Genomic DNA, 24558 nt, shown 5'->3' on the forward strand with positions numbered 1-24558 from the left:
TTTTGTAATAGGCTGATCCGTGTTTGTACGATTACCCTGTGTGCATCTCTCCTGCTGGACATCTCTGCAGTCACAGTTACATTAGTGTAGTCATTAGTGAGCTGCCACTTCCCCATGGCACTCAGGACCATGCACACAAATGTCATATTATTATTATGTTCCTCGGTTGCAGTCGGTCCCAAAAGAAATGGCAAAGCTAAGGAAGGGGAGTCGGATGTGCAAAAAAACAAGATCAGAGGTGAGTTCATTTTTTTATACACGTCTGTTTGGGCAGCTGCTGGAATGGAGAGTAACGAGTGTGTGTGTTTGTGTTCTAGTTCCAGTTGATGTGTTTTCCTCCAACTCTGACTGGAGTGGTTTCTACGAGTTCCTCGGGAAGAGACAAGTTACCACAGTAACAGTGAATGGCTTCAATGCTACAACGGGTAGGGTCAACGTCATCCTGTTAGAGCAGAGCGGTGTCCAAATCAAACTGGCAGGTAAACAACAACCGCAGCAACAATGCACTCTCCAGACTACACTTCCACACTGCATTATAGAGATGGTTTCTGTGAATCCATGTTTACTGTAAAGACTTTTCCTTCCATAGTAAACAGTCTGTCTGCCTATGTTATGGTCTTCAGGCACCTATAAGAAGGAGGAGAATCATCTTCTGTTGAAGGTCTACCAGATCACAGGGCCAACCGAACACTACTTCAGTAAATTCAAGAATGACAACTGGGCAATGGATGGATATGTACGTCTGCTCATTGTATAGGCTAACTGAATTCAGCTCATGAAATGTTTTAAGGCTGTACAGGGCTCGACATTAACATTTTGAGGCACTTGTCCTTTGGACAAGTACATTAACGTTTCACTTGTCCATCCACAAAAGTCACTTTTCCGGGTAAAGATTTATAATTTTATAATTTATTTTTAAATTATAAAATGATAGCATCGGCAGCTGTGTACCTAGCAAGCATTAACAGCATTTGTATCGGTTAAATTTACAAAGTTAAATATCAGCTACTGTAATATTCAACTGTAAAGTATACACCTTTTAAAGGACCCCTTGGTAAATCAGCCTCTGCTGAAAAATAAAAAGTTAACACCAACATTTAGTGGCAAAATACATTGTTATGTCTACAAAATTATTTTAGATATAGTATAAGTTTAACTACCTTGCAAATACTGAGTATAGCCTACCGAAGTTGAGTTAGCCAATGTCGTTAGCGATGCTAGCTAATGTTAGTTTGCTAGCTGTATAACATTTCACTGGGTCTTGCAGCTGTTTGATTTACTGAAATTATTATGAAATGTTATGTTCTACTAGCCATTTGCCACAGTATTTCCAAGCCCTGATAGTGTAACTGAGACGCATTAAATTAGCTGCCCGGTCTGTAGAGATCTTGGGACAAAGCCACTTTTTTGTGTTTTGCTAATGCAGAATTCGGTAAAATAAAATCGGTAAAATAGACGTAATGAGTGGCACATAACATGAAGTAACATGGCATTTTATTTTGTTTGAGTTTAAACTTGTCTAGTGCAGACCCCTCCACCCCCCAATCCGAGACGCATTCAAAACGCGCAATTTGCACCTGTCTACCAGAAATGACCATTGGACAGTCTCTTGCTCGCTATAAATACAAAATCGCCGATTTCCGGGAGATTGTATAGCATTTGCGGGCGTCAGGGAGCCGCTATTGAAATGCGGGAGACTCCCGGAACTTCCGGGAGACTTGGGATGTCTGCCAGTGGGGCAAGTACATTTGTCTTCCACTTGCCCTACGAAAAAATCCACTTGTCCCGGACAAGCCTTAATGTCGAGCCCTGCAATGTGTATCTTGTGTTCAGGGCAAAACTTGTATAGACAGATTTGACATCTTTGCTGTTCCATTATTTTAGTATTTTGACAAATATTAAATTATCATTTAAAATATGAACTTATTGTTTCTAAACAAGGTAACACAGGAAGGGATCTTGACAGATATTTATTTGTGTACTGTTTGAGGACAGAGGAGAAAGAAGAGGGAAAAGTATGTTTGAGCTCATATGCCAATCACTTTTAATCTGCTGGCTTCTATTGTTTTAGGTAACAGCAGAATCTGACAAGAAGACCTTTGTTTATCAAGGCCACATTCACAACAAAGACTTTGGGAAGTTTTTCTTAACCAGACAAGGTACAGCCCCTGCTTCGTGCACTTCATTTTCTATATTGGACTACACTTTACATTTACATTTAGTCATTTAGCAAACGCTTTTATCCAAAGCGACTTACAAGACAGAGCTTTACAAAAAGTGTATAGGTCAATGATCATAAACATTTACATTTACATTTAGTAGATGCTCTTATCCAGAGCGACTTACAGTAAGTACAGGGACATTCCCCCCGATGCAAGTAGGGTGAAGTGCCTTGCCCAAGGACACAACATCATTTGGCACGGCCGGGAATCGAACTGGCAACCTTCTGATTACTAGCCCGATTCCCTCACCGCTCAGCCACCTGACTCCTTCTCATAAACAATGAGATAGCCCCAAAAACATTGCGTGCAGACAAAACATGAAGCATACATTGTGAAAAGCAAATAAGTGCCAATGGGTGGAACCAGAAGAGCATGTAGTTAAACACATTTCAATAACACAACATGATCCTCGAAAGTGCTAGAGTGTAACTGGTGGAAAGCAAGCAACAATGATATAATTCACGGCGAGTACAAGCAGTTACAACTAACCAACAAGTGCAGCAAGACCCTCAATAAGTGTCATTGTGTTCCTGGAGGAAATAAACTAACATCTGATCAAGCAAATCTTTCTTAAATGGAAGGATACATCCTTACCTGTATGTCCTTCCATTGTGATCTGTTAAGAATTTTACATATACTCTTATCCATAGCGACTTACAGTAAGTACAGGGACATTCCCCCCGAGGCAAGTAGGGTGAAGTGCCTTGCCCAAGGACACAACATCATTTGGCACGGCCGGGAATCGAACTGGCAACCTTCTGATTACTAGCCCGATTCCCTCACCGCTCAGCCACCTGACTCCTTCTCATAAACAATGAGATAGCCCCAAAAACATTGCGTGCAGACAAAACATGAAGCATACATTGTGAAAAGCAAATAAGTGCCAATGGGTGGAACCAGAAGAGCATGTAGTTAAACACATTTCAATAACACAACATGATCCTCGAAAGTGCTAGAGTGTAACTGGAGGAAAGCAAGCAACAATGATATAATTCACGGCGAGTACAAGCAGTTAAATCAGTTACAACTAACCAACAAGTGCAGCAAGTCCCTCAATAAGTGTCATTGTGTTCCTGGAGGAAATAAACTAACATCTGATCAAGCAAATCTTTCTTAAGTGGAAGGATACATCCTTACCTGTATGTCCTTCCATTGTGATCTGTTAAGAATTTTACATATACCATAAAATGATTTGATTGTAAGAGCTGAGCCTGTGTTGATCTCATTCCCTTGGTCCTCAAGGGCCCACCACAACAGCTCCAGACCCGGGCAACCCCTACACCAACAGCAGTTCAGTGGCAGCTGCCATCTTGGTTCCCTTCTTTGCTCTGATCCTATCAGGATTTGCCTTTTACCTCTACAAGCACAGGTAGGCCACTCGTCTGGCTGTCGCCGTGGTAACTTACCAAGCTGTACGTGTGCTTAGCTGTGTCTTTCATATCAGTTATGGGAAACTCCTGTGCCGCCTCCCAAATACCACTGATCTACATACAATACAAATTCTGCTACACTTACAACAACAAAGAGAACAGCTATTGTACACACAAAAATTATCACAATTGTAAGAGCATTGGAGTTTTCCAAAGCTAACTGAACAAGCAAAAAGAAAGAGAATACAGTATGTGACTATTGTTAGATTAAATGGCCATGACCCGGTATTAAAGTCCATAAAAATCGGCAGGGTACTTTCACCTGACACTGATGACAATGAGAGAGCCAAAGACGTAATGAGGGCTGCCGTCAGGTAAGACCTCTTATCATCCTGGCAACCAGGCCTCGACAGACACATCCTCATCCTCTCTTTTCCTTTCTCATGCTGTGGAAACAGACTAAAGTTAAGATATAGGAAGTAAACTGACTTATGGTATAATGCTGTCCTACCAGCTCATTGGACAATTGTGAAAATAACTTGGTTAAAACTTGCTTGGCCAATACAATGGAGACCTTCTATTATCAGCTTGTTAGACCAACAGAATATGTAAACAGAAGGCCTAGTGAAAAAAGTTGTGTTCTTTGACCTCATATTGTCATCTCTCTGTCAGCACACCAACCAGCCTCAATGTTGTTGTAATATTTTTTTAAGGTCATTTGGGTCTGGTTATTGTTGTGGTTTTTACAAAAAACATGAGGGGAGCTGTCAATTAAGCTGCTTGGTTAGACTATTACACCAAATCATGGAATCTTGCAGTTAATTATCCACACATCCATATGTAAAGTATTAAGACTAAGAGATGACTGTCCTCCTGGCTGTCTCACAGCATCATAACCATGCGTCAAGTGTCATCAAGTTGGTAGAACCTGGTAGAACTGGTATACTATTTATTCATTTCTCAGCTTCTTTATTGAATTTTGCATATAATTTAGAAAATGTTTCTCCACTGGACTTTCTCCACTCCATTTATTCAGCTACTCGGCCTGCAGGAAATATATTTTGATTTGTCAGATGGACCCTACTGGCAGACACTCACAGAAAGAGACATCCTTAAACTGCTTATACAGAGATTTGCTGCCGGTTTGTTATACCAAAATGTTTGTGTGTGTGGTGGTGATGGGGGGCGGAGGGGGAATATTATATGGAAATGGGGTTGAGGTAAGGCAGATGGAGGTGAGAAAGGGATGTGGAAGGTACTGTGTATAACATTAGGGAGAGGCTTACTCCAGGGTGGAATCAAGTTCTTCAAGTTGAACTTTAAAACAAGGTTACAGAGCTTTGGCTAGATCTCCTCCATCTCCTCTAAGTAATATCTACAGACTGCTTGCTAATGGAGGCTAAATACCAGGCTCGCAAGATAGGAAACCACTCCCTTATCCATAAACATTGCTTGTGCTTTTTTAACAGAGTTGAAGAATTCACCTGCCATGTCTGATCTATTTGGTGATTCAATTTCACATTCTACTTACGAGTAATTGAACTGGTAGCTTAGAGTCAATTTTGTAGTAGCCATAGTTTTCTGTAATAACATGACTGTGAGACCACTGAGTTCTCTCTTTAATTCATTTTCTGTGATAGAGTAACATCCCAAAACATCCCATTTCAACATGAAACTGGGTCCATCCATACCCTGAACATGTAACAATGTCCTGCCTTTTTTGTGAGGTTAAACCACCATTACCATAACTGTCTGTGTTTCTCTTTCAGAACTAGACCCAAGGTCCAGTACAATGGCTACGCGGGCCATGAAAGCACCAATGGACAAGCCTCCTTTGAGAACCCAATGTACGACACCAACATGAAGCCCACAGAAGCCAAAGCTGTGAGGTTTGACACCACACTGAACACAGTCTGCACTGTCGTATAGCTCTCCATTTCTGACTCCACATGGATCATTCTAATATCAGATCCACAGCAAGACTTCCATGCAGTGTACCTACAGCAAACCCTCCCTACAATGGACTGAAAATATACCCGGTCCAGTGCAAGTCTTCACTCCAGTGGACTAGTCCAATATCTGGTCCACAGCAAGACTTCCCTGCAATGCCTGTCTTATCAACCTTTACAATACCTGTATATTCCAAGGAAAATTTATATTTAGCTTGGTGGAAAGGTCATTAACAAGACCTTCCCTGTACTGGAAAGATACACAAATGTATCACTAGATACTGGCAAGATACTGGTCTATAGACTGCTTATTGACTGGTCTGTCACCAGATAGACACATTCAAGCCTCTTGGTTCTAAGTGAGCCTACAGACACCCCTGGTTCTGCACCTGGTACTAGACCTGTTACTGAGCTAGCCCACACACAGCTAGACTCATACTTCAGATATCTGGTTCTGGGCCAGGCTATGGCTAGACCTGAGGGGGTAGGTTTGTTTTCTCTAGGTGCCATTTTTCTTTTAACTGTTCCTCTCTCTTAAACAAGTGTAGAAGATGGAACATACACCATTAAATCACCAACTCTGATGACTCAACAATACAACTAACAGTATTGGTGTTGGGTAGACCAGAGATCATATCTATAGCTGGGAAATACAGGACAGCAGATCTTTTCTTCTCTGGATCAAGGACTCCTGCCTTTCATGGCTGCCCTGGAGATACAATGTTTTCACTCGCCTATTTCTTTCCCTTTTTTCTTTCCTCCCAAAGTCCCTTCCTGGGGAACTATTGACGTGTCTTGCAAAGCCACATAATTGTTGATACAAGTATTTTCTTCAGTGAAGATGAACCCTAGAGGAGAGCCCTCTCTCCTGTCCAGAGAAGATATGCCACAGCTGCACCATGCTGCAGGGGGACTCTGGCTGGCTCCACGAGCTGGAGTTGGAATCTCCCCAGCTGCTGTGCTAATAAATTACTTTATTGCACAAATGTTGCACTATTGTGTATGAATGGATATGAAACTTGGGATCAAAAGAGGAATTTTCTATCTGAAAAGTGTCTGGGAAGATGACATACAGGGTTTCGATCATGTGTACATAGACATGTTAAATCCATCTCATCTTATTGCAGAGGCTGACTGACCTTTGTTTATGTGTTGCTGACGCTGATACTAGGGACTACGCCTCTTACTATCAGATACGTGACAGAAGCCACACAGCTTCTAGTGATCACATACATTCCATATGAGATTTGAAGATCAGGTGGTTCACATCTGTCACCTAATGAAGCGTGATGCTGTTCCAGAACAGTGATACCCTTGACGTTTCTGCTCTGACTGATCTGCAGTGAAAAGTCAGTGACAGTGGAAATACAGATGACTGTAGTCTGTATCTGACAATGACAGTGTGAATCACATCAGATGTGAGTTGTTTGTGTTGGCCATTGTAGCCAGTTTCATGTTGCCACAGGCCCACACCATGTTTTGCATCAGTAAACCATTAAAGTTCACAGTTCTCCCATCTGGCTCATGTTTCAAAAATACCTCTAATGCAGAACGACATTCTTTTCTATGATGCTGGAGCTAATTAAATGTTTATTTTTCATAAATGCTGCTCTTGCTTTAAATCAGTTTTAATCCACAAGTGTTAGTTTATTTTATTTGTGCCATACAATTTTGTCATGTCTCATCTCACACTGACTCACATAGCAACAATTCCTTGGCAACCATGACTATAGAGATGGCTTCAGGAAATTCATAGGTGTGGCCTCATTAATAATCACTTTCCCTAAACCTTATGTTTTTTCTGATTGGCCCCTCCTACCCAAATGGTCAAGGATGATTAAATTAAGATAGAGAACAGTTGACTTAGCTCCACTCTGAGAGACACTGCCTTATCTAATACCAAGCATGATTAAACTATCAACTATGATATTACAACTCTATTGTGCTTGAGAGTGTAGGGCTACTTGAATGCATCTACTGAACAGTACACTGTGATTCCAAAGTCATGGGTTAGTTCAGTGTATTTCCTAATCATTTTGTTAATGCATGTATCCCATCTTATTTAGAACAGTACAGTAGTTCTATCCATACAGAAGAACTACCTTAGCTTAGTTGTCAGATACCTGTCTCTGTTATGCACTTGCTTTGAGATTAATGTGTTGATGACTAAACTGTGTGATATTGTTCTGGGAGACGTTCCTTATCATATTAGTTGTGTGTACCTGTCCATTGTATCACTACAAGATGTGTGTGTGTGTGTGTGTGTGTGTGTGTGTGTGTGTGTGTGTGTGTGTGTGTGTGTTTGTGTGTGTTTGTGTGTGTGTGTGTGTGTGTGTGTGTGTGTGAGAGAGAGAGAGAGAGAGAGAGAGAAACAGAAAGCATTTGTATTTCCTCCAATTTTCTACAAAATGAAACTATTTTGTATTTTACATACTTGTTGTTGACTGCACACCTATGTACTGCCCTGCAGTGTCAATCCTTTTAGGAAGTAAATATATGAGTCCAGCTCCTCCCCCCCCCCCCCCCCCCCCACACACACACACAGCACTCCCAGCAGTTGTCACGAAAGTCCCCTGCGTACCATCCCATCCTGCCTTCTGTTGGGCTTGCTGCAATAACATCTCTATATCAGACCCTGTTATAAAGAGCTGTATAACTGCATCCAACATCACCATTACCATATCATGTGCTGCTGACTTGAAGTAGGTGCAAAATAACATGTTTTTGTACAGAAATATATTTTTTATGAAGATTTGTAACATTATTAAATATGCTGTACTTTTTGATTACTGTAGGTACAAAACTAGTTAAAATACATGTTTTTACTAAATTATCGTCTGAGTATGAATATAAAATGTATATTGTCGAAGGTTTAAACATTGTTTGCACATGTGGATATATACAAGCAGTTATTTGAAGACACCGCTGGTATATATTTGTTAATGTGAGAGAATATAAACCTTAGAGACATTGTACACACAGATTGTTCTATGACACACGTTCTATGACATATTTTGAAAACATTATTTGAGAATAAAGTTTTTTACATAATAACCCATTTACTTATTTGCTCTTGTCAACTTTTAGTACAACAAAGTTTAAGACTTTTAATTCTGTAATTAATACATGGTTGCACAACAAGGACATCGATTTCCTATCATTAGAACACTACTCATACTAGAAATGTGATTCTTACATGCTCTTCTGAAGACACCTCAGGTTATAGGAGTGTCAACCAAATGGAAATTTTAACAAAGACACTTCCCAACTAAATGTATTTAATTTTATGTTTAAGAAATATTCCTGTCTTCATTTTACTAATCCTTTTCAATCTCTGTCTTTGTCACATTAATTTCACGATAAATCCGCAGACATATCCCCATGAACATGTTTGCATGTGTTGACATACTTCAGGTTTAGTCCATGCAAAAAAATGGTGGTCAAATAGAAATGTTAAGTCCAATAATGTAACTATTTTAAATCAATACCTTCATTGTGAATAATTTCGAAATTCAATAATTAGCATTTATTAACTAGCTAGCCACAAGAAGAAACGTCGCATACGTAACGTCACAAACTGGAAAGCTTTAACAAAGCCTAAAAGTCAAATAAGCCTTATCAGTGCATGAGAGATGCATAAACATGTGCATCCAGTATGAAGGTGAGCTACTACTGCGTAAGGTTATGTGGCTGTACAGATGTAGGAAATTATGACATTGTTTCCTATGGTACAACCATTATGTCTGCTCACAATGTGTGATAGCTACTATCATGTACAGTGCTTCCGGAAAGTATTCACAGCGCTTCACTTTTTTCCCGCATGTTACAGCCTTATTCCAAAATGGACTCAGTAAATTTTTTCCCTCAAAATTCTACACACAATACCCATAATGTCAAAGCGAAAAAAGTGTAGTTAATGTTTTATATTTTCAATAGATTTGCAAAAGTTAATAACAAAAATATAACATGTAAATAAGTATTCACAGCCTTGGCTCATTCTTTGTTGAAGCACCTTTGGCAGCAATTACAGCCTCAAGTCTTTACGAGTATGATGCTACAAGCTTGGCACACCTATTTTTGGGCAGTTTCTCCCATTCTTCTTTGCAGGACCTCTTAAGCTCCACCAGGTTGTATGGGGAGCGTCGGTGCACAGCCATTTTCAGATTTCTCCAGAGATGTTCAATCGGGTTTAAGTCAGGGCTCTGGCTGGGTTAGTCAAGGATATTCACAGAGTTGTCCCGAAGCCACTCCTTTGTTAACTTGGCTGTTGTGCTTAGTTGTTCTGTTGGACGATGAATCTTCACCCTAGTCTGAGGTCCAGAGAGCTCTGGAGCAGGTTTTCATCAAGCATGTCTCTGTACATTGCTGCATTCCCTCGTTCCTGACTAGTCTCCCAGTTCCTGCCGCTAAACAACATCCGCCCAGGGTAATGCTGCCACCACGCTTCATTGAAGAGATGGTATTGGCCAGGTGATGAGCAGTGCCTAGTTTCCTCCAGACGCATGGCATTCAGGCCAAAGAGTTCAATCTTTGTTTCATCAGACCAGATAATTTTGTTTCTCATGGTCTGAGAGTCCTTCAAGTGCCTTTTGGCAATCTCCAGGCAGGCTGTCATGTGCCTTTTACTGAGGACTGGCCACCGTCTGGCCACTCTACCATACTGGCCTGATTGATGGAGTGCTGCAGAGATGGATGTCCTAGAAGGTTCTCCGCTCTTCACAGAGCAATGCTGGAGCTCTGTCGGATTCCAACCGCTCAGTTTGGCCGGGTGGCCAACTCTAGGAAGAGTCCTGTTGGTTACAAACTTCTTCCATGCCTCGATGCGATCCTGTCTCGGAGGTCTACAGACAATTTCTTCAAAATCAGAATCTGTTTTGATTGCCATGTGAATTTAAACAAACACATAATTTACTGTGGCAGGAAGGTGCATACAATAAACATATATGGATCTTAATTTTTTTTTTTTTAAGTAAAAAACGTTGAATGTATAAATACGTAGTCTAATCCTAAAATAAACAATATACTAAAGAGCTAAACAATGAGATATAAAATATATATATATGAATCGGGCAGCATAGTGCAAAATTACTTGTGCAAAATTGGTGGTGGATGGACTTATAAATATAAAGTGTTGTATCACCTCCATCAGGGACGCTGACTGTCTCCTCACCTTCAAGAAAAGGCTCAAGACGCACTTGTTCCGGGAGTACAACGGCACTTAGGAATGCTTGGCTGGACCTGATGTTAGTTTCCTCCAGGATCACAATGACTCGTATTGAGAGACTTGTTGCTCTTGTTGGTTAGTTGTAACGGTTTCAAATTCTTGTACTCACTGTAAAATATTTTACTGTTGATTGTTTGTTTTTTGTTTTTTCTACAGGTACACTCTTGCACTCTTGTGGGGAGTTTCATGTTGTTCAATTGTAACTTGTTTAACTGCATGCTCTTATGGTTCTTCCCTTTGGCACTTATTTGGTTTTCCACCATGTATGTTTCATGTTTTGGCTGCTCGCAATGTTTGGGGCTATCTCGTTGTTATGATCAGTGACCTATGCTCTTTTGTAAAGCTCTCTCTTGGAAGTCGCTTTGGATAAAAGCATCTGCTAAATGCATAAATGTAAATGTATCAGTGCGAGTCCTTGGCCTTGTTGAAGAGGCCTGTTCTTATGATGTGAGGTTTTGGTCCTGATGGACCGCAGCCTTCTGCCGGAGGGGAGTAGCTGGAACAGAGAGTGTCCAGGGTGGGAGTAGCTGGAACAGAGAGTGTCCAGGGTGGGAGGAGTCGGCCACAATCTTCCTCGCTCGCCTCAGGGTCCTCGAGGTGTGCAGGTCCTCGAGGGTAGGCAGATTGCAGCCAATCACCTTCTCAGCAGTGCGGATGATACACTGCAGTCTGCTCTTGTCCTTGGCAGCAGTGTACCAGATGGTGATGGAGGAGGTGAGAATGGACTCAATGATGGCTGTGTAGAAGTGCACCATCATTGTCTTTGGTAGGTTGAATTTCTTCAGCTGGCGTAGGAAGTACATCCTCTGTTGTGCTTTCTTGGTGAGGGAGCTGATGTTCAGTTCCCACTTGAGGTCCTGGGAGAGGATAGTGCCCAGGAAGTGGAAGGACTCCACAGTGTTGACTGGGAAGTCGCACAGGGTGATTTACATTACATTTACATTTAGTCATTTAGCAGACGCTCTTATCCAGAGCGACTTACAGTAAGTACAGGGACATTCTCCCCGAGGCAAGTAGGGTGAAGTGCCGTGCCCAAGGACACAACATCATATTGCGCGGCTGGGAATCGAACTGGCAACCTTCAGATTACTAGCCCGATTCCCTCACCGCTCAGCCATCTGACTCCCTGGTGATGGAGGTGAGTGGGACTCTATTCTTCCTGAAGTCCACAACCATCTCCACTGCCTTAAGAGTATTGAGCTCTAACATAACGCTTTAACATTTCTGAAATTAAATAAGATACTCTTCATCACTCTTTTTTCTCCTTTTTCAAGTGTAAGAAAATATTGCAATGCATAACAATGACAGATAGACTTTTTTTTTATTATCACCATTTCGTTTTTAAAGCAACACTTTTTTTTACCTACATACTTTCACACTGTTTAAAAAACAGTTTTCCAACGTTATTGCTGACATACTTTTGTCTGGTATGACTTTGATAACTGTTACACAATATACTCTTTTCTCACTATATTTGCTCATTTTTCAAACAAGTGTTACGTTTACATTTAGTCATTTAGCAGAAGCTCTTATCCAGAGCGACTTACAGTAAGTACAGGGACATTCCCCCCGAGGCAAGTAGGGTATTGTTTGCCTTGCCCAAGGACACAACGTCATTTGACATGGCCGGGAATCGAACTGGCAACTTTCAGATTACTAGCCCGATTCCCTAACCACTCAGCCACCTGACTCCCTGAAACTACTATTTTAAAACTCACACACTGCATAACTCAGAGCATCAGTTTTCTAGCGGTGTCCAGTGGTTAGCTGGTAGTCTCCATTGAAACCCTGTCAGAATGCAGGTACGTTGGTTTGCGTCTTGCGCTATTGATGGGGGCGTGGCCCAACATGTTGCGAATATGGGGCTTGTAGCGTAAGCGACAAATGACAATATAAGATGACTTGGAAAGATAGTAATGCATTTTTTCAGCTTTATACCTTTTCTGTTCAGGAGTTGTTTTTTTTGTGAGGTTAGGGGGGGCCGGCAGGGTGGCCATTCTCTGACCAATGGTGGCCGTGGCCCCCCCCTGGCCACCACGTGGCTACGCCCCTGATTGCAGACGTACTTTTTGTTGATGTCATTCAATACTTTCAACACTTTCTCACCTACATACTTTCACAACATACTCTCCTCTCACATTGTTTATTGCACATACCTCTTTTAAACCTTCTTCACTATTCAAGCCATCAAAACAAAATTGTTTCAACTGCTTTCAGCAAACACACACATTTTCTTCAGGAAATGTACTGTTATTGAATGAATATGGTAACTATATTGTGATATTTACGATTACAGGTAAGAACGATATATAAATGTATCGACCCCCCCGACCTGTGGTTTTTACCTCTTTTGGGGGTGTCCGAGCCTTAATTGGGGGGGTCAGACCCCCCCAAACCCCCCCGTAATTCGCACACTGACATTACACTTTAAAATAGTAAGATTGAAGTGTAGAATGAAACAGGGTTCTCTTGTCATTTCCCTTACTGCAAGAGGGAATGGTGATAGTCAGGTCTGGACTGGGACTGAAAAATGAAACAACTTTGACTTTGAAACGCAGACCAGCCCACGACCGTGTATTATTATTATATATATAATTTTATTTGCATTATGCCGCGGACGTTTGACCGGCCGTTCGGAAAATCTCCCAATGGCCAGTCCGACCCTGGTGATAGGCCATGTTGCAGCCTCACATAGTTTCAATGAAACTTTTTCAACTAATAAATTGGTCAGTCCTGTGTAAAAATTGACCTAACCTGTATCTAACAACTTTGTCACTGGCAGTGTCTTAGCTGGAATTGCGATTCAGACAGTACCCTCTGCAAACTGAAAAAATGCCCCCAAAAACGTAAATAAGCTTGAAATGTATTTTTGGAACACTGGCTAATATAACAAGTTTAGTAGAAGTGATAATTATGTGTAACAACGTCCCTGTCTGAAGACTAGGGGGTGATGTATCCACGCTCAAGTAGGGAAAACTGCCTTGCGCTTATCCACTCGTTCGGATAATGAATGGCATTGATTGCTCACATGACTTATGATCATCATGGGTGTTGATATCTAGGGCTGTAACAAACGATTATTAAAATAATCGATTAATGCTCTATTTCTTCACTGATTAATCAGTACGCTTTGAAAGATTATTCAGCTTTTGCAATTCGTTAAAACATTGAGTTATACTTATTCTAACTAATAAATAATACCAGGAATTCACTTCAGCTTTTAAAACAAATATTTTGATTGCACTTTGAGCCAACTGAACAGGGCTGCGTTTCCCGATAGCGATGGATCGTAGCAATGATCGAGCAAAAAACGAAACCATTGATATTTCTTACGTGCGTTTCCCAAACATGCTCGTAAGTATGCTAATCTATGCGCTTTCAAAAGCTAAACATTTTCAAGAGACACTTTAGCTACGATGGCTTTGGGAACGGCCCGTAAAACTAAGATTTGTTGTACGATGGATTCTACGATCAATTTAGGCTTACGACGCTTTCAGGAAACGCAGCCCTGGCCAATCTCTTGTTGTCCAATTTTGTCCAAATCAAATCACAAATGCTCTCTAAGCACTGTTTCAATCATTTTGTTGCAGCATTAAGAGCTTCATTTGTAAGACAACAGGGTTCTGTTCAATGAAAGACGGTGAGTAACAGTATCATTTCTGGATTGGCTTTTTGTTCAAATGAGCAAATTAAAATGAAGAAAGGTCAGCATATCAACATGCTCACGTGACAAGCTTGCTCTTTTTTGTGAGCAAATGTTTCCTGCAGCAGAGAAGATCCGTTTTCTGGAGTGGATGTGGCAGGAATGCAAAGAAAAGATCTTGCAAGCTTTAATAGGTTAGGGAAACACCCCCCATTTTCCTTCCACCAACTTAGGGGATCTTCTTTTTTGGGTATTTGTGATTCTGAGAAATACATCTGTACTTCTTTTCTCACCACCTGAATCTTTTTGTCATCGTGTTCTCCTCTTCATTGAGGCTGTCTGTGTCAGACTGGAGGAGGTTTTCTAGCATTGACTGTTGCTCTCTCCTTGGAACAATGACACTCTGACCTCCTTCTGTAGGTTTCCAGGACTCTTTTGCTGCTTTGATAGCAAGGACTTTGACAGTGCTTTGTATGCCTGCTGAACAGAGGAGATCCTCTGTTCAGCAGGCATACACTTGAGCTTTCTAAATCTTGGGTCTAGGGCTGCTGACAGAAGAAATGTGTTGTCTTTGTCCTTGAAGAAAGTTCTGATATTCCCCCACCTCTCTGTTAGCTCTTTAGAAGCTTTGGCTAAAAAAGCTTTTCCAGGTGTTGTTTCAAAGCTAAGGGATTGTTCCACAGACCTCTGTAGCCCTTTTGCAGGTTGAGGAAGGCATGACAGTGTTGCATTCTCTTGACCACTATGGAACTCAGGGCCTCATTTACTAACATTGCGACCGCAGCTTAATCTGCGCCTTTGCCCAACCGCAAATAGCGCACGGTGTATTTCCACATTTTGCGTGGTATTTATCAAACCAGATCCTCGTCGGGAAATCAGCGCCTTACTCCGCCCTTTAATGTTAATTAGCGCGCCGTTAAAAGACGGGAGAAATCGCCTGCATGCTACTGCCACCATGGGTGATTCGAGGAAAAGAAAAAGAAGGTTCAGCGAACAGGAGATAGCAATATTGGTTCACAAAGTTACAGCTAACATTAACATGTTACAAGGAAGAAATACACCTCTCCTCCCATCTCTTTGCGGCACTCGCCCACTTTCCCTTATACCCTCCCAGCAGTGGTAATCTGCGTTTTTACTCAAGTGCACTGCCTTTGTAAATACGGTGTTATGTCTTTACCCGCTATTTTACGCCTGAAATGGGCGCAATCCTGTTAGTAAATGAGGCCCTCAGTGGCACATTGAAAAGGCTGCAACCCTGGGTCAGCTCATCAAGCAGTGACCACTGATCAGTATGGGTGGGGGAAAAAAATCGATACAAATTGGGCCGTTTATTTTTTTTTAATTTTTTTTATGAGGTACCAAAAGATTCCCACCCCTACTGATCAGGCTTCAAGTCAAAGTACTGTTTGCCCATTGGTGTCACCCTCAGGATCAGAAAGTGTGGCAGTAATTGGCCAGCTCTGCTCCAGTAGTCTCTCCACCATAAAATAGGTGCTGTTCCATCGGGTGCTGACATCTTGGATCAGATTATGCTCTGGTGTGTTCATCTGCTGCTGATTTTCCTTCAGCTTTGTATGGGATACAATTATGGAACTATCTGATTGAAAAATGAATGTCTCAGTTATTCTGTATATTATAATCTAAGTTGTATTATTGGAAATTTGATGCTAAACTGTGACTGATTATGAACAATAGAAGTGAGGGACATTGGTTTTAAAGGAGGATGGGGAAATACCACTCAATGGAATGCAGAGGTCTAGCTGTAAATTAGGATGTACATTTATGGCCCAACTTCTGGAGCTCTTACAAGCTCAGTCTGAAGCTGTCAGACCCAGGTCAGCACTAGGTCTGCGTTGACGGGTTTCTATGTTTATAAAAGCCTGAGCATCCCATACCAAGTAGAAGAAAATCGATGTGTGTACATGTCAAGTGTACTGTAATGATTTAGTGTAAATGCCATGTGTATTATGTGCTGGACTTTTATGTGTTGACTGTGTCTGTTATGGGGGCGTTGCTATGGGCTACAAACGCTTGCTGCGAATCTAATTGCCAATTACCTGGCAATTAGCTTGATGGGAAGGGAGTGGTGTTGTGCGTGGGGATAGGTCCCTTCCCTGTATAAGAGGGGAGCCGAGAGATGAGGTGGGGAGAGGAACCGGACGGTGGACAAGGATACGGTGGATGAACGTGAAGGGGAGATCCACACGACGGACGGGAGCAATCGCAACTCAACAGCTCTGGCGACGACGGAGTGAGTAAGGACCCTGGTGATGCTCCGGACGCGGTGCATGGTCTGGTTCTGAGGCTGACTGTCAAACTGCTCTATGTTTGTCTTGCCAAGGGAAGTTCATTACTCCACCCCACTGTGCTTCTGTGCCACTAGATCAGTCTGCTGAAGGGTGTGAGTTTGCCTAAGCACTCCTGTCCCGCATTTTGTTTTCTGCAGCTTGGGGGAGTCCTCAAGGTGGGCGGAGTGGCCCGTCACCAGCGCTATTGCGGAGGCATTCACAACGGACAGCGGTGCGCAGATCAGGTTCTGCGCTGGAACGGCGAAGGCGTGTCTGCCGTACTGGACAGTGACTGCACGCCTCGCCTACAGTATTCAGCGCGGGGCTGACTGCATGGACTGCCTGTTTCATTGTTATTTTAATCTAGATTAACGCCAAGATTACAGTGATTACAGCCCACCACTAGTTTATACAAAAGTTTGTTTTACAAAAAGGCAGGACTGTGGCACAGAACAGCTGGATCTGGGACCCCACTAGGTGCTAGACATAGACGACCCCCCCCCCCCCCCCCCCTTTCTGGCCAGCTGTGCCCTGACCGGAGTGCCAGACACCATAATCAGAATCAGAATGGGATTTATTCGCCATGAAAGTTTGCACAGACAAGGAATTTGCTTTGGCAGGAAGGTGCATACAATAAACATATACCTAAAATTTAAATATGTGGACTATCTATACTAAGGGTACATAAACTAGCAGTACTAAGTGGGATTAAAATATAATTAAATATACAATAAAATATAAATTGCCGTAAATTACAATATAAAAATACAAAAATACAAATATTACAAAAAATACAAATGTACAAGATACCATTATTGTAATGCAGTGCAAAAAGCAGTGTGTTTTAAGCAAGAAGTCATTAGAGTCAGTGTGATCCCTTGGCCTTGTTGAAGAGGCCAACAGCGGAAGGGAAGAAACTGTTTTTGTGGCGTGAGGTATTGGTCCTGATGGACCGCAGCCTTCTGCCGGAGGGGAGTGACTGAAACAGGGAGTGTCCAGGGTGGGAGGAGTCGGCCACAATCTTCCTCGCTCGCCTCAGGGTCCTCGAGGTGTGCAGGTCCTCGAGGGTAGGCAGATTGCAGCCAATCACCTTCTCAGCATCTTCTCACCATCCCCATTCCAGTCCTCTCCAGAGATGATACCCCATGGTCACCACCATGGGGTATCATCATCTGAGTCAGCATCTGACTTCTCACAAAAACTCTTGTCAGACCGTCTAGGTAGGTCGTTTCTGGGATATGTCATTCTGTGTTCCATATATTCCCCTTCCTGGACACACTTTTCACACCCATGATACCCAGTGTGTCCTTTAACAGACTTGAGAAAAGGACGTGCAGGGGCATCACACACCATGGACAACAGCTTCAGCTTTAATTGAAATCCCTCAAGGGTAAAACCATCCTGTAATTGAGTAACTTCCTCCACAAAGTCATCCAGAAACTCTCCAAGTGAGTGTGGCTTGCTGGTACCACAGTATAGGCCAAGACTGGGTCTGTCTTGGGCAGGTTAACAATTGTGCCTAGGATTGGCCAGAGCTGGGTTCCAGAACTTTTGAACAGAGGCAGTCCATCAACATTAACCTGAAGCTGCAGCTGGTTGACTGTGGTGAGTACATCTTTGTTTTCTAGTAAAATGTTACTGAGGGACTCCAGCACTCCAAAATAGTAGTAGTGACCACCAGCTTTTTCACACACCTTCAGGTTGGTGGAACGTGCTGTACCCAGAAGAGTTTGTGCATCTTTTGGCAACGAAGGGTGATGCTTGCCAAGCACAGCCAGCAAACTATTTATAGCAGTATGGGTTATCCTATGTTCAGCAGCCCATCTGGACAATTTCTCGAACAATTCATCTCCCTCTGATTCTGATTCAGTGTCAGACAAGTGATCTTCACAGTCAAAAAATGAGTCTGTATCAGACACAATGGATCCACAGTCCAGGAAGTCCATGTCATTGTCATCAATGTCATTGTTTTCAACCCCCTCCCACTCTGTGCCTGGCAATGACTGCAAATCTGTGTCAACCCTAGCCTTAGCCTTTCTCCTTAGAGTCCAGTAGGATGGCGTGCAAGGAGAGGACATGCTTGCTTTTTGTGTGCAAAGTCTGCCAGGTAAGGTTTGACCTGGTGAAAGAGGGGGAATAAGGTAATGAGCAATTGTATTTATTTATTTGTGGGACAATATTGTAACTGTGGCCAAAATGACAACCAGCATTTCATGCAATCATGATCTGAAGGGGTTAATAACGTAAATAATTGGGTGTGCTTTGCCTTCGGCAAGGGCACAACCTTTGTTCTCTCACATACAGTTAGGTCCATAAGTATTTGGACATTGACACAATTTTCATCATTTTGGCTCTGTATACCACCACAATGGATTTGAAATGAAACAATCAAGATGTGCTTTAAGTGCAGACTTAAAGCTTTAATTTCAGGGCATTTACATCCAAATCAGGTAAACGGTGTAGGAATTACAATAAATTTTATATGTGGCCCCCCCCTTTTTAAGGGACCAAAAGTAATTGGACAATTGGCTGCTCAGCTGTTCCATGGCCAGGTATATGTTATTCTCTCATAAAGGGAGTTTGTTATTTCATTGACAAGGAGCAGATAAAAGGTCTAGAGTTCATTTCAAGTATGGTATTTGTGTTTGGAATCTGTTGCTGTCAACTCTCAATATGAAGTCCAAAGAGCTGTCACCATCAGTGAAGCAAGCCATCATTAGGCTGAAAAATCAAAACAAACCTATCAGAGAGATAGCAAAAACATTAGGTGTGGCCAAATCAACTGTTTGGTACATTCTTAAAAAGAAAGAACGCACTGGTAAGCTCAGCAACACCAAAAGACCCGGAAGACCACGGAAAACAACTGTGGTGGATGACAGAAGAATTCTTTCCCTGGTGAAGAAAAACCCCTTCACAACAGTTGGCCAGATCAAGAACACTCTCCAGGAGGTAGGCGTATCTGTGTCAAAGTCAACAATTAAGAGAAGACTTCACCAGAGTAAATACAGAGGGTTCACCACAACATGTAAACCATTGGTGAGTCTCAAAAACAGGAAGACCAGATTAGAGTTTGCCAAAAAACATCTAAAAGAGCCTGTACAGTTCTGGAACAACATCCTATGGACAGATGAGACCAAGATCAACTTGTACCAGAATTATGGGAAGAGAAGAGTATGGAGAAGGGAAGGAACTGCTCATGATCCAAAGCATACCACCTCATCAGTGAAACATGGTGGAGGTAGTGTTATGGCGTGGGCATGTATGGCTGCCAATGGAACTGGTTCCCTTGTATTTATCGATGATGTGACTGCTGACAAAAGCAGTAGGATGAATTCTGAAGTGTTTCGAGCAATTTTATCTGCTCAGATTCAGCCAAATGCTTCAGAACTCATAGGACGGCGCTTCACAGTGCAGATGGACAATGACCCGAAGCATACTGCGAAAGCAACCAAATACTTTTTTAAGGCAAAGAAGTGGAATGTTCTGCAATGGCCAAGTCAATCACCTGACCTAAATCCAGGGACGAAACCCAGCGTCTGGTGATGTCTATGGGTTCCAGACTTCAGGCTGTCATTGACTGCAAAGGATTTGCAACCAAGTATTAAAAGTGACAATTAGATTTATGATTATGTTAGTTTGTCCAATTATTTTTGGTCCCTTAAAAAGGGGGGGGGGCACATATAAAATGTGTTGTAATTCCTACACCGTTCACCTGATTTGGATGTAAATACCCTGAAATTAAAGCTGAAAGTCTGCACTTAAAGCACATCTTGATAGTTTCATTTCGAATCCATTGTGGTGGTATACAGAGCCAAAATGATGGAAATTGTGTCAATGTCCAAATACTTATGGACCAAACTGTATATATTATTTTATTTTTAATTTTTTTTGCCCCCCTAAAACTCAGTCAATATTTGGCCTACATAGACAACGTAGGTGTCAAAAGTTTCGTCTTGGTAGCGATTGAGTTGCTTCTATTGGAATTTACGTTCCGTTGCATGGTTTAGGCTCAAGTTAAGTTTTTGTGGCGAAAAGTGAAGCTAACGGTGGCTAATTTGCTAGCCACAGTCACTGACGTTACTAACGTCACTACGTCACTAACGTCACGAAAACACGCGTGACTACCTTTGGCAGAACATTCGTTTCGCATCTGTTAACTTGGGGGCAGCTGCAGAAACTCCACAAGCAAAGAGGCCAGGGTGATAACTATTTACTCATTTTACTTTGTGATAGATATGACACACAATTGTCAAATTGTGTGTCATATTGACAAATCTACTTTCGGAAACAGTAGTCTACTATTTCACTGAAGTATTAGCATCATGACATTAGCCTGTGTTGCCCGGGCAACACATACTACAGTGGTCTATGATGTATCTGTTTTCAATCGTTAAAATAAACATTCCTCACATATACATTTTCGTTGTAGGATTTATTCTGACATTAGTAAACGATTTGTTGGTGAAATTACCATTACCTGTGGTTTCAAACCAGTGTAGCTCACTGCAACGCTGTAGCTTACGCGAGACACACTACAAAAACATCTACACTACACAGCTGTTTAGGAAGTCAAACGGCGACAGAACATGTTCGGCACTCCCCTTACTTAAGTCAAAAGTCTATCTAACTACTAACCTGAACTTCATTGCCACAGCCTAAACTTTGTCTGTTCCTGAAAATAATTAATTTCAGCCTAAACCGTACAACGGAACGTTAAATCCAATTCAACCAACGCAATCGCTACCAAGACGAACACAGCAGTAGTCTAGTACTGTGTAGTAGTACAATTTACCGGGGAAGCTTCTCCACACAGGGCTATATAGCATTTTGCGTTGTTACTAGTGATGGGCATTCCGGCTCTTTTGGCTCCCGAACGGCTCTTTAAAAAATACATGTTTTAACTATGAATTTGACTATGATAGGTGTGAAAACAATTTGAATTAAATTATGAAATGAAATCATACTCGACCGTAACCACATATCTTTAAAAATGCATTGATTTTTCATGGCTCTCCTCCAAGTTTTGACTACTCTCTGACTGTGTGTGAGTTGGCTCGGCCCTCCCTCATGCAGGATTGACAGGAACAGAATGTGAGGATGATCGTGTGCGCTTTTAAGCCTATAAGTATTTTTTGTTGTTATTTGAATTAGTCAATTATTTTAATTACAATTAAAATTCATTATTTCATAATCATTTAGTTTTTATAGGCTGTATTAATCTATTATAAATAGAGTCGGCTCTTCAGATATGCGAGCCAGCTCCCGACGTTCACCTTCAAGAGCCGGCTCTTAGAGCCGGATCGTTCGCGAACGACCCATCACTAGTTGTTACTGACAATGATCGCTACCAGTGAGCTTTTTATGAATGAGCGATTTTCCATTAAATAAATGTCAAGCTTATTTACGTTTTTGGGGGTATATTTTCAGTTAGCAGATGGTACTGTTTGAATCACGATTCCATCTTCTGCCGTTAACGTCGTAGAATAATCTTCAAAGGGGGTTCTTTATTCATGAATGAATGCAATATGAGTAGGCTAAATGCCTGAAAATATCACGAGAAGGGAAAAACTTAAAATGACGTTTAAATCATAGAGATTAGGTCAATTTTTTACACCGGCCTGACAAATGTATTCGTTTTGATTCAGCTATGATGCTGCCTCTTGCAGGGGAAATAAGACATCTATTTCATTCTACACATCACTCGTATTTTGAGTTGTAAATGAGCAGCAAAAAAAAATGCTTTTAAATCTATGTAGTCTTTAAAAATAATAAGTATGCATTTTTATATAAAATATACAGAAATATCATGTCATTAAAAAACGGACCCCTGTGCAACCGACGCAAGCAAGCACACCCTACAATTTCCCCAGATATTGTAGCCTCTCTAGTTCAGAATACCCTCTCACGCACACAACTGAAATGCTCTCACACACACTGCTGAAAAACTATACGCTCACACACACAACTGAAATGCTCTCACACACACTACTGAAATGCTCTCACACACACTACTGAAATGCTCTCACACACACTACTGAAATGCTCTCACACACACTACTGAAATGCTCTCACACACAATACTGAAATGCTCTCACACACACTACTGAAAAACGATATGCTCACACACATAACTGAAATGCTCTCACACACAATACTGAAATGCTCTCACACACACTACTGAAATGCTCTCACACACATATATGAAAAACTATACGCTCACACACACTACTGAAAAGCTCTCACACACACTACTGAAATGCTCTCACACACACATGAAAAGCTCTCATACACACATATGAAAATTTCTGTTAAAACGGAAGGTGTTTCAGTTGAAACGGAAGGTTTTTCAGATTAAGCGGAAAGTGTACAAGGATGTCAGCGCAACCATGTGCTGTTGAGCCCTCAAGCAATCAATCCGAAGCAACGGCGTTACTAAACAACATATTGGCCTCTGCGGAGACCATCAGAACACTGTCTAATGCCTCAACTTGGTTACATTTACATTTACATTTATTCATTTAGCAGACGCTTTTATCCAAAGCGACTTCCAAGAGAGAGCTTTACAAAGTGCATAGGTCACTGATCATAACAACAAGATAGCCAAAAAAACATCGCGAGTAGCCAAAACATGAAGCACACATTGTGAACAACCAAAGTAAGTGCCAAAGGGAAGAACCATAAGAGCATGTAGTTAAACAAGTCACAACCAAACAACATGAACAGCTATAAGTGCAAGTGTACCTGTGGGAAAAAGCAAGCAACAGTAATAAAACAATATATCACAGCGAGAACCAAAAATTTAAATCAGTTACCACTAACCACAAGAGCAACAAGTCTCTAAGCAAGAGTCATTGTGATCCTTGAGGAAACTAACATCGGGTCAAGCGAACCGTTCCTAAGTACCGTTGTACTCCCGGAACAAGTGCGTCTTGAGCCTTTTCTTGAAGGTGGAGAGACAGTCAGTGTCTCTGATGGAGGTGGGGAGTTGATTCCACCACTGGGGGGCCAGACAGGAGAAGAGCTTGTGTTGGGACCGGGCGGTCTTGAGCGGTGGGACCACCAGGCGGTTGTCTGAAGAAGATTGGTGTGGATACACTGGACAGCCACCTAGCAGCTCTCTTTCCATCCCGGCAGCGTAGCGGCGTGCCACTGTCTGCTGCGGGTCCCGTCAGGAGAGACTGCACCCCGCTATCAAGCGCAGCAGCACTTCGGCACATGGACATGAAAAGGCATGAAGAGAAAAAGGTAGTCGGGAGTTTGAAATTCTTTCATATTGCCATCGTGTGCAGTTTGCTAGCTAGCTATGAATGAAGCAAGCAAGCAAATACCAAAATCTTTGAAAACGAGAGGAAATAGGCCTATATAATGTTAGGCAGCTGGAGGGTTGGTTCACAGCCAGAGGAGGGTCGATAAGGGGTGACTGTCGTATTTTGCTCTTGTCAAACTGGCCGTAATTAAGATATCTATTATTTGTATGTTGTTCTACAACTGTAGTCTCTGTATTGTATTGAAAAGAAAAAAAAGACTAAATGTATTAATCTACTTACATTTACATTTAGTCATTTAGCAGACGCTCTTATCCAGAGCGACTTACAGTAAATACAGGGACATTCCCCCGAGGCAAGCAGGGTGAAGTGCCTTGCCCAAGGACACAACGTCAGTTGGCATGACCGGGAATCGAACTGGCAACCTTCGGATTACTAGCCCGATTCCCTCACCGCTCAGCCACCCTGTATTTTATGGTAGCATGACAACGTGCACTGGCTGTGTTCATGTAGTCTTAAGAGTTACATTCTTATTTCAGAGCTAGGTCACAGCAGCATGACCATTTCAACAATTACTTCCCAATCCATCATGGGGAA

The 24558-nt window shown here is 41.9% G+C and overlaps 1 protein-coding gene across 1 annotated transcript in view; it reads left to right on the forward strand.

The window, feature by feature from the left end:
- LOC136943695 (CUB and sushi domain-containing protein 1-like) overlaps positions 1-5528 on the forward strand; it is a 402237-nt gene extending 396709 nt beyond the window's left edge. The window contains 5 exon segments of the mRNA XM_067237118.1: positions 318-479; positions 624-736; positions 2072-2159; positions 3465-3591; positions 5362-5528. Coding sequence (XP_067093219.1) covers positions 318-479; positions 624-736; positions 2072-2159; positions 3465-3591; positions 5362-5521 — 650 coding nt within the window. The 3' untranslated portion in view covers positions 5522-5528.
- The last annotated feature ends 19030 nt before the right edge of the window (positions 5529-24558 follow it).

Source organism: Osmerus mordax, chromosome 5 (genome assembly GCF_038355195.1).
Source record: "Osmerus mordax isolate fOsmMor3 chromosome 5, fOsmMor3.pri, whole genome shotgun sequence".
Classification (NCBI taxonomy): Eukaryota; Metazoa; Chordata; class Actinopteri; order Osmeriformes; family Osmeridae; genus Osmerus; species Osmerus mordax.